This window comes from Lonchura striata, chromosome 11 (genome assembly GCF_050655825.1).
Source record: "Lonchura striata isolate lonStrDom1 chromosome 11, ASM5065582v1, whole genome shotgun sequence".
Taxonomy (NCBI): Eukaryota; Metazoa; Chordata; class Aves; order Passeriformes; family Estrildidae; genus Lonchura; species Lonchura striata.
This window is the reverse complement of record NC_140713.1, coordinates 25551448-25562319: the sequence shown is the minus strand read 5'-3', so window position 1 is coordinate 25562319 and position 10872 is coordinate 25551448. Positions and strand designations below refer to the sequence as shown.

Genomic DNA, 10872 nt, shown 5'->3' with positions numbered 1-10872 from the left:
TGTGCAAGGTTTCTTTTCATCTTTTGTATAATCACTACTGTAATTTTACAATGGGTGTATACATCACAACAAACAAAACTAAAAATGCTCACATAAAGCTGGTAGGAAAAGAGTAGAATCAGCTGAACGCCAACTACGTGCTCTGTTGGTTGTAATGGAAGTTCCAGTTTAAAATGCAACCAATCCATTTTGCCATCTTGATTTTTGTCTTCTTCTCTAGTCTAAACAAATTTTTTTTAAAGACAGGAATTTCTGTTAGAAAGAAAAACAAAAAAGTAAAACCCCAGGGGACCCTACAACTGCAGCACACACATACCAAGGAAGCAAATAAACTGCATAGTTAGGAATGCAGTAATATGCTACTTGACTATTTACAGACAGAGGACTAGAAACAAATAAAAAGCCAATGCTGTTGTCTGTTATACAAGGTCTCATACACCCCTCCAGGGAGGGAAAGTTTACTTCAAGGTCTTTTCTGCCCTACACCATTCCACCCATATTCCTTGCATGCCAACAAAGCATGCCTTAGTGCTGGATCTTCTGTAAGAGCAAATATATGACGGATGGTCAGGCTTGTGTCTCCTGCCATTGTAGCATGCCTCCAAAATGACTTTGTATGCTGATTCCTGGCTCTAAGCCAAGGCTTGCTATGCTTGTGTGCCACAGTGTCCAGTACTTCGGCTACTTGCAAAATATAGCAGGGCTCGTTACAGAGGCAGACAGAAAAATAACTGCCACTGTGAAATCCCAGAGAGAAAAGCAACATGTTCTTCTGAAGGCACGTATCTACTTCCAGATCTAGAGGTACCCTGCAAACTCCCCATCATGGTAAGTCATGTGGCCAGGGGAGAGTGGTGCAACTAATTTGATGAAAGTAAACCGGTGTTCACACAAACCACCAGCGGTGCTTATGGACATGGTTTAGTGGCAAAATTGGTAGGGCTTGATCTTACGGGCTTTTTCCAATCTAAGTAATGCTATGATTCAGTAACACTGAGAGGGAGTGAAACGGGACTCATTAAAATTCCACAAAATCCCGATGTGAGGCACAAGGTTATACATAAAGCTGCTGCTACCTGAAGGCAGCAGTGCCTGACGGGCCACCCGTTCAAAAGCGCCATCAGCACTCGTGCCCTGAGCCGGCTACCGGTCCACTGGCTCCACTCTGCAGCCTCGCTTCTCGCCACTGTTGTCGGGCCGCCCCGGGCAAGCCTACCGACAGGAGCGGGACTCGGAGCCGGTCCTCCTGGAGCCTGTTGAACGCTGGGAATGTGCTCCACGCCAAGAAGCTGCCCGGGCCGGACCCGATGGTGGCGACGAAGAGAGCCTCGTACCGGAAACGAACGGTGGGCTGCTCCAGGTACGCGCTCTGCTTCAGCCAGAAACCTGAGGGCAGAAACGGCACGAGGTTTCAGGACTGCGCCAGGCCCGGTCGGGCCGCGTGGGGTCCCAGTAGCGCTCACCGTGGCTCCGGTAGGCCACCAGCAGCGGGGGCACATAGGTGAGCGCCGTGATGAGCAAAAGCGCCAGTGCCGCGGCGGAGCAGAATCCAGCCCGGTAGCGCGTGTACAGCGTGGGATGCGAGAACAGCTCCACGCCAGCCATGACGAGCAACCCCTCCTGCACTCTCACCGGCCGCCCCCGCCCGCGCCTACAGCGTTTGCACTGGGCGGAGCCTCGGACTGACGAGAAGCCGTTCCAATCAGCGCCGAGGGCACGGGCGTATCAGCCAATGAACGCGCACCACTGCCTCCCGGGGCCGTCGGCGAGATAGCGCCCGGCAGCGGGATGGAGACACGCGGATGGGGACACCCGCTTGGGCGACGAAGTCTGTGGAGCGGCTTCGAGTGCCCCGGGAGCCCTGAGGGCGGCTTCGCACCCGGCAGGTGACTCCGTGCCCGGATGCAACAGCCCCGCCCCGCGATCCCCGGCCGGAAGAAGCGCGGCTGCTCGAGCGGTTGCCGTGGGGCAGGCGAGCCGGAAGTCCCGCCTGCCGTGCCGCGGCTGTTGTTGTGACAGGGACCGTGACAGCGACAGGCCCGGCACGAGCCCCCGCCCCCCGCACACGGGCCTCGCCGCCTCTGGCTTCGCTCCCCGCCCGCCTGCATCATGAAGTGGATGTTCAAGGAAGACCACGCGTTGGGTAAGGGTGGGTCTGGGCCAGGCGCTGCCTGGCAGCGGCGCCGCTTCCTCGGTCTCCCGCGTCGCCATCTGTCGCGGTCGGCTTCCCCAGGCGGTCGTCTTGTCTGTGGGTGGACAGCCGCTGGAGGTCCTCGCCGAAGGGTCGTGTGATGCCCGGGGACGGTCTCCCAGAAAAGCTAGAGAGACCCGCTCGGAGGCGAGAATATGATCGCGATCCCGGCAGGCTCACGGCCCTGCCGGCGTTGCCTTCTCGGCCCAGGACACCGGCAGTATAATTACTATGCAATGACTAATTACGAGTTTTGTTCACAGAGCACAGATGTGTCGAGTCCGCAAAAATCCGAGCCAAATACCCCGACCGTGTCCCGGTGAGTAGTCAAGCCAGCTTCAACAGAGTACTTACAGGCAAAGGTGGATACACTGTTTCCATCCTGCCCACTCTGATGAGTTCCTACAAAGTAAATTAATTTTCCTTTTTGTGTCCTTAGATGTTTTAAAGAAGCCCCAAACACATCTGACTACTCCAACATTTTCTCCTCTGTCCCAGTGCATATTGACAAATAAGCTTTCTAAAAACTTTCCAAGGATTTTTATGATATATCATGGTCCTGCTTTCTTCTCGTGGCAATTGCATCCCAGCAAATACCTTCATTGTCTAGAAGATTGTGCCTGATCCTTAGAAATATTATGAAAACTACTGAAAGCTTGACCATCTTCCAGCCTGGCTAAATTGGTTAGATGATAACCCTCACGTATTCCAAGCCTATAACCAGTCATCATGGTGCATTTCCCCATGCAAACCCTGTTGTTTGAAGAGCCAGTGCAAGTGGTGACCCTTCCTTTCTGCATTAATACCTATCAATCTGCTAAATAATGAATGAGCTTTCTTCTCTCTGCAATCCCTTTTACCATGTTTCAGTCTCCAAAAAGACCACAGTTCACATCCTTATGTAACAGCTAGCAACATGCCCACATTCTCACCTTACTTGCTTGAGTGTAAAATTTCCTACATCCCATCTTACCACATGCCAGTTAGTGCCACACCTGCCTCTCACCTTTTGGTAAGTAACTTTTCTGTTAGCAGAGAGCCCAGAGAAAAATCTTCATTCCCATTGACTTTTTCTGCTGCTCAGTTGCACCTAGTCACAAGATTTTCTCCAGTTGCAATCTGGCGAGCTGATATGATCCTTGCTGTTCCCTCTTGAATAACTAACTATTCCCTCCCACGTAGACTGCAGCATCCCTAATGACCATACATCTCCACAGTATCCATGTATCCATTTCAAAAATATCCTTGATAACCTTGGAGGGACAAGAAACACAGAAACTCATCATGTGAGTCACAATGACATGCTGCTGTATCAGGAATGGACAGCAAGGTGTAGACAGATACAGGAATTGAATCTCAAATTGCAGCAATCCTTTATCTGGACCAGTATGTGTTTTCTGCTTGATTATTCAAATTGAGCTGCATACCATTGATACCAAATAGCTGGTATCAATGTAACAGTCAGAAGTGTTTTTCAAACTTCATATTTCAAGTAGAATGCAGAGCTAAGGAATGGAGACCCTGGAACCTCTTGTAAACCCCATTTCCTGACCTCCTGTGTTTTTCCTTCAAGAATCAGTCTGTGTAGTACAATGAGCATCGGCTCTCTTTCACAAGCAGTACTTAATTATCCTTCCCCCCGTACCTGTTGCTTTCTGTTTATTTTTTTGGTTTTGTTTGTAGCGATCTTGCTATCTTTCTTTTCTGTAGTCAGCTTCTCATTTTCGAAGCAATGATGGAATACTCTAAATGTCAGTTCAGCAGAATACAAAGGTAGCCAGTACCAGTACAGGGGAAGGATCACCTTCCAGTCCTTTGCCTAATGCAGTCCAGGACACTATTAGCCTTACTTGTATCCAGAGTACACTGCTGGTTCATTCTCAGCTTTGGGTCCACATTGCAGTAATTTCATATCATCAGTGTATACAAGGTTAAGTGATGTGCGTACTTTCCTGTCACAGGTGTCTTTTAAGGCATAACACTCCTTTTTACACCATGACTGCCAAACACAGGCACAGGAAGTTTCAAGCCATTGTGTGTATAAACAGGAGTTTTAGTGCAGCTGTAAAATCAGGTTTTACAGTGCTGAGCCAGTTCTACCTCTGATTTGGTTGTGGTCAGGAAACCTTTTTGTTCATCCCCTCTACTCACCATTGTAAGCCTGTATGAGCAAGCGATCTACCAAAGCTGTCTGTTCATACCAATCCTGAACAGCCTGACCTTCACACCTGCACTTTACAGGTCATAGTGGAGAAGGTCTCAGGATCTCAGATTGTTGATATTGACAAGAGGAAGTACTTAGTTCCGTCCGACATCACCGTGGCCCAGTTCATGTGGATCATCAGGAAGAGGATTCAACTGCCATCTGAGAAGGCAATATTCCTCTTTGTAGACAAGACTGTCCCACAATCCAGGTGAGAGGCTATTCACTTGGTATTCAGAATCATTACAGCAAGCCTGTGCATATTAGGGGGTCAGTAAAATCACTCTTCGAGGCTCATTTGATGATTTTAGATGTCTCTCACATCTTAATCTCACTAAGAGTTTTTTTCCTCATGAATTTGATAAACGTCTTATTTCTTGAGCTAGGCTGAAAGGAAGGGTGACTGAAAAATATACTGTGATTTACTTCCATGGCATAAGGGTGAGCTTTGCAGTTACTGTGTCATTGCATTTGGTTGAGTGCAAAAACACGTGCATCATCAATGTCAAGAAAACAATGATTCTCAGTATAAGAAAAAAAGGTTGCACATTAAATAAGTGCCACAAATTATTTTGAAAAAACCAATAGTCTCTCAGTTTACAAAGAAATTGTAAACTAGTTGTTGGTTCTTTTTTTTAAAATTATTTTCTTCTATGAAAAAAAGAATAATTGCAGTAGAAAGGTTTTTCTTTTGCATTGCTTTTACATAGGAATAAGTTTCATTGTTTTCTGTGACATACAGAATATAGTAGAAGCAGCAACTACAACTTTCTACACTAGACACCTTAGTAACATTTAAGGAAATAGTATGCTGTTACATGCCTTAGATGTGATATTATTCTTAATACTTAACTATAAAATAAAGAGTCCCTCCAGGTAACCTGATACACAATAGGGACCCATGAGAACCATCCTTCTCTGCTTGTTTTCTTCTAACAGTACTGAGAATGCCTATATGTCATCTTTATAACAGTATTATAGAATTCCTAGGAGCAGGAAACAGAGATCCATTGTCTCTTCTCATATGTTCATAATGAGATGTCACATCTCAGTTAGAAAAACAGGGCTTTGATCATTCAATATTAATGTAAAAATAGTAACTTCTTAACTGATAAACAAAACCACAATCTATTCATGGCTCTGCTCATCTCACAGGCTTCAGTTTATGTAATAAACTGTATGAAGAGAGAAGGATGTTAAGGATTGGTGATCTATTTACTACTCACCAAATTCTCTTCCATTTCAAGTACTGCTTACAAATCTTCCCAGCTCCTCTCTTGGGCAGAATGACGTTGTTTTTCCCCGTCACTCACATCCATCTCCATCTTTCAGTTCATTAGCCTTTTCTCAGTTTTGGGAAGTCAGAGAAAGGTGAGCTGAGAAGGCTTCATTTGTGCACCCAACTGATGTCTACTGCTCCAACCATCTGTAGCTAGATGGTTGGAGCAGTAGACCAGCCAAGTAATTGCTAGGGTTTCTTTTTCTTTTCAAAATATAAATTTTTCTTTTCAAAATAAGGAAGCATTCTGACAAAGACATTTGTGAAGAAATATAAAAAAATTACTCTCTGCAGAGTCCAGGATCATTTGCCTAACTTAGGAGGCAACTGCTTTTTGTTTGCCCTCATTTTTTGTATTCTAACCTATACACAGACTTAAAATTTTTAGCTTTTATTAATCCTCGTTTATATGAGGTTCTGTTAACACTGACAACTTGCATGAGCCAAGCAAACCATTTCTCTCTTTCCCTTTCAAGCTTAACTATGGGACAACTTTATGAGAAGGAAAAGGATGAGGATGGCTTCTTGTATGTTGCCTACAGTGGAGAGAACACATTTGGTTTCTGAATGGTGGGTCTTGGCTACTGTACCATCCTGCTGTGTATCTTGTAAATAGCCGATCATTTTTTGTTCTGACATCCTCAGAAGTTCCTTCTATATACATGCATTTGTAACTGGATTTATTTCTTAATATATTGCTAGGTCTTGTTTTATTAGACTGTTAAGTTATAAAAAGAAAGTTTTGTTGGTTTTGTGCATTTTTTTTTCCTCACAGCTATGAATTCCCAGAGCCTCAGTTCTTTGGGGGGGGGGGGGGAGCGGGGGGGGTGGCATTTGATGACACTGATTAAATAATAAAGCAAAGTAGTTGGGCTACTAAAACATGAAGAGAAGAACACACATTTATTCTGTTTTGAGATGTCAGTTTAAGAAAAATAAAAACAATAAATAATTATTGGAAACACTGGATTTGCTAGCTTATCCAAAGCCAGAAGCAAGATGCTGATCGTGTTAAATTAAGCTAGTATGTTCCTTTCTCAATTAACAAACAAATACAATAAAAATTCCTGTCACAAACAGGCAGTGCTGTTATTTCTTTACCTTCACTTTGGCCAGAAAGTTACTCATCGCATTTACTAGATGCTACACAGCTGTTTCTGTTACTTACCAGACATTGTACAGCTTCTCAAACTTTAGTGTGTGGCTGTTGATACCAGGAAGAAACAACCTCTTTGTAGGTTTCAAAACCAATAGCTTCAGAGCTACTGTATCTCACAGCTACTTCTGTTTATAGGCAGAGGCAAACCCTTGGATTGTGTGGGAGAGGGTGGGAAAACCAGCTAATTGACCTAATTGCACAGTGCTGGAGTTCACACTCTGATATCAGAGGATAACATCGTGTTGAAGTAGCATCACTTTGACCTTCCTAAGCCAGCAAGGAAATGCTAAATACATTTTATACTCCTTTTAAAATTTTTAATTCATTTTCACACTATGTGGTGCCTAAGAATCTAGTTTTTAAAATGCTTCCAGTTACAGTGGAAATTTACCACTTTCCAAACTTAAATTCATACTAACTCAAATCCCCATGAAGATATATTATGCCTAGAATTGTTCAGCTCTGCAGTCATTCACAAGTATTGGCAGAAAGACTCCAAAATGTGAGCATAGGATCCTGTGAAAGGTTGACACTACCCTATTACTGTGGCTTGACAGAGTAACTGATGTATGTGCTTATTGCATGTGAAAATGTGTTGTTGATCTCAGTAAGCCTTTCATTAGTCAGAATAGTGCTGCATTGTAAACCACTGCTTTAGGAAACATTCTGTCAGTGCTTCCATCCTGAATTACTTCTAACTCCCTTTTCACACATTAATGTTTACTCTTAACAGAATTTTTGATTCAGAATGAAGAAAAGTGGTTTCATCTGTCATTTTTTAAATTACCTTTTATTACTGGAAAATATTCTGTTTCCTTTATGCTGAAATATTACCGTTTTTCTACTGTTACCAAGTAATATTTTTTCTTAGCTGTTAACAAAGGAGTAAGAAACACTTAAAAATGCTAAATAAAGTTAATTACATGTTAGTAAACTGATGTATCTAAATCAAGGGAAGATGTTACGACTGAGGCAAATTTTCCCTTCATAAGCTCCTAAACCCTCCACATAACTACTCTCTTTAACATTTCTGTGTTTATTAGTTTAGATTTAGGAGCCCAGACACGCAAGTGGTTACAGAGAATGTAAGGATAAATATTCTACAGCAGTAACTTAGCTTTTCATCTGGTGGTCCACATAAAATGGCAATAAAACATCAAGAGGTTTCCTTTTGAAATGCAGAGGTGAAATGCATCCCTTTAGATAGGACACTCCTGTAAAATTATATAAAGCATTTGAGCCCATATGATCTTCATTTTCTGTTAACCCTTCAATTGATGCACTGAACAAAAAATGAAGAAATAACCTCACTGTTCCTACAGCAACACCTCCATGTCACTTATCTCTAAGCTAAATTGAAATGTCATCTCCAATATAACTAAACCAGTACTGAATGAATTTAGTATTCAGTCAATATTTAGTGTATTATTATAGACCATGATTACATTATAGACATTATTATAAACCAAATTTAGACCACATAGATGGTCTTTCCTCAAAAAACATCTTGCTTCTACATCTATATGTGTTAATTGTATATATTATGTACCTATAGTTGCTACAACTCTCTTATGATGTTATCAGATAGTCTGCGAGAAAACTCCAACACCTTTCTTTCCTCCTTGCCAACAGAATTCTGCCCTCAGCAGCACAACCCTAGCTCTTCCTTTCCTCTAGTACTTAATGAATTTACTGCAGAGGTCTTGTAACTCCTAGTGAAAGGCTGCATCTTCTTTTGGGCTCATGGTTTGTTTTTCTGCAAGTACAGTAATCTAAATAGTCTTCAGTTTACTTGCAATGTACTGAGATCAGTAAGCCTTCCAGCCTGTGTTAAGGTGAGCAGTGGAAGCACACTCTCAAGACCAAAACCTCGCTTTTCCAAAGACAATGGGATGTTAGCATCTGATCTTATAGAACTGCAGCCTCAAGGTCAAACATGATTACTTCTACCCTTGCACAAAACCACTTGTTTCTATGCTCTGGTTTTGACTTTCTTAAAGATAAGCAGTCTGTCCTGCCTTCTTAATATGATTGAAAACAGAACGACACCTCTAACAGTGATGCTGTTAAAGACATCCCACTCAAATACAGTTTCTTTGTCCTGGCAATTAGGAGCCATTGGTCCCCAAACAAGTTTGGGACAGGCAAGGATCTATCTGGGTAATACAGATGTTCTCATTTTACACATACAATGAGAATCTTGGTGCCCCCTCCTGTGCTCTGCCACTCCCGCTACCAATTGTTTGCTTGTTCTCATTAACCATGCAGTGTGGGCACTTCATTCCTGCTGCTTCCCTCCCTGCTAACTCTGCTCTCCTGTGGCAGTCTCTGCATTCTGCTGTCCTCCCTGTGCCTTGCCTATCTTTGTTTTGGGGTGTCAGCTATTCCAGCGCAAAGGAGTGATACAGGCTTGGAACATATCAACTATTACTTTCCAGGAGCAATTCTTCCAAAGACCTGCTGACAATGATCCAAGTGTAGTTTGCTACCAATTACAAAAGCAGGAACTTTTATTTCTTATCTCTCAATTTTTCCCCTTCTGATTTTCAGAGCAGTTTCATGGTACTGCCAACAGCATTTCCTGACATTTTCAAATGAAACTAATGCAGCATTTAAATACTAATTTTCTGTCACAGAAATGCCATCCAGTTGAGGATGAAATCCCACAGGCTTAGCCCCTCAGCCTTTTAAATTCTGTTCGGTTTTAGCTCCTTCCCTCTCTTCACATATTCACTGACTTGCTCTAGGCTTAAGTATGCCCTCAAGTCCATGCAAGAAGTGAGGTTAGCATCAGTGTTCAGCACCTCAAAAACTACTTTTAAACCTTACAGGTAACAGAAAAGCATCAGTCTACATTTCACAAGTATTTTAGAAATGCACAAAAAAGTCTTACCAGGAACAATCCTAACAGCCAGGCTCAAATTTTAGAAAATAGTTAAAAGAATTTAAACCATATAACTGCTTATCTGAAAACTGATGCATGACTACAGAATTAGTCTTACACAACCCAATTTTAATATTGCAACTGGATAGGAAATGGGAACATTCCAGTCTGGTCAGCAGGTTCACTGCAGACATGGTTGATTAACTATGGGAAACTAGGGATGGTAAGTTAATAATTTCTGCAAGATTTCAGCAATGGTAAACTTCAGGATCCTGGAAATCTACTGATAGCTCTTCAGGTTCACTATAGAACTCTGACCATCCTTGGAATGCTACTTGCTTGATTACAGGAACAGCTACCATTTATCTTCAGCAGTTCACCCTGTAGCCCATGTGCAATGGCATCTGAACATTTGTTATCCTCTGATGACTACTGCAAGTCCCTAATCTCCATAATCCGTTGCCCTCTGCAAACACATAAAACTACTTCCCCCTCACCAGTACAACTGGTATTTCTGCGTGTTAGTGCTGGATTTGAAAGAATGGGCATATACGCACAGAATTCAAGTTGTTACTTCTTCACCAAGAGAACTATTCTTACTTGACAAGTCAACCTAAGTGTAAACTAAAAAGGATTTGCTGCTATCACTGCTCATACTGTAATGTTATGTGTACTGTTTGGTCCCATATGTAGCTCAGTAGGTTGACAACAAAGGCTGTTTGGAGAACTGCTGTGCTCATTTTTCAAATCCAAAACTATATGACACCAAAGAACAAAAAAAATTCAAATCACTAAGGAGTTCTTAAGTTCTAAATTATCTACTTCTTTCATCTTGACATTGCCTTGTCCAAATATTTTATGAATTGTGGTTTACAAGAGAAAAATACAAAAGGGGAATGCGCTCAGTAGCAGTTACACAGTCCTGAAATTGCTCACAAAAGGCAGTAACTGGGACAGAAGTTTTAAGGATGATTACACACTGCTTCCCCCACAACTGCTCACAGTGCTGACTGTCTTGTCACACAGATGTTAGTTGGTAATAAAGCATAATGACAAGAGAATAGAAGGTACATGCCAGAGACTACTTTCAATACTTCCCAAAGCCTCTCCACTTTTGCCAGGCTATTAGTGAACACAAGGAACAGTGACAAATGGC

General features: G+C 42.6%; 2 protein-coding genes across 2 annotated transcripts in view; one reads left to right on the top strand and one right to left on the bottom strand.

Annotated features, from left to right (window-relative positions):
• The window catches only part of TMEM231 (transmembrane protein 231), a 31024-nt gene extending 29381 nt beyond the window's left edge, over window positions 1–1643 (bottom strand). Inside the window, exons 1-3 of the mRNA XM_085589327.1 lie at window positions 1464–1643; window positions 1217–1386; window positions 93–221 (exon numbers count right to left, since the gene is read on the bottom strand). Coding sequence (XP_085445453.1) covers window positions 93–221; window positions 1217–1386; window positions 1464–1605 — 441 coding nt within the window. The 5' untranslated portion in view covers window positions 1606–1643. The remainder of the gene's footprint in view (window positions 1–92; window positions 222–1216; window positions 1387–1463) is intronic.
• A 366-nt stretch (window positions 1644–2009) lies between these two features.
• On the top strand, window positions 2010–6750 carry GABARAPL2 (GABA type A receptor associated protein like 2). Its single transcript, XM_077786415.2, has 4 exons — window positions 2010–2143; window positions 2455–2510; window positions 4433–4605; window positions 6150–6750. The coding sequence occupies exons 1-4, from the start codon at window positions 2110–2112 to the stop codon at window positions 6238–6240; spliced, it is 354 nt and encodes a 117-aa protein (XP_077642541.1). The 5' UTR covers window positions 2010–2109; the 3' UTR covers window positions 6241–6750.
• The last annotated feature ends 4122 nt before the right edge of the window (window positions 6751–10872 follow it).

What these genes read in the sequence shown, in the direction of transcription:
- GABARAPL2 (XM_077786415.2), top strand. Translation starts at nt 2,110, where the DNA reads ATGAAGTGGATGTTCAAGGAAGACCACGCGTTGG. An exon ending in CAAGGAAGACCACGCGTTGG is followed by an intron (nt 2,144 to 2,454) that starts GTAAGGGTGGGT and finishes TTTTGTTCACAG; the next exon opens with AGCACAGATGTGTCGAGTCC. An exon ending in AAGACTGTCCCACAATCCAG is followed by an intron (nt 4,606 to 6,149) that starts GTGAGAGGCTAT and finishes TTCCCTTTCAAG; the next exon opens with CTTAACTATGGGACAACTTT.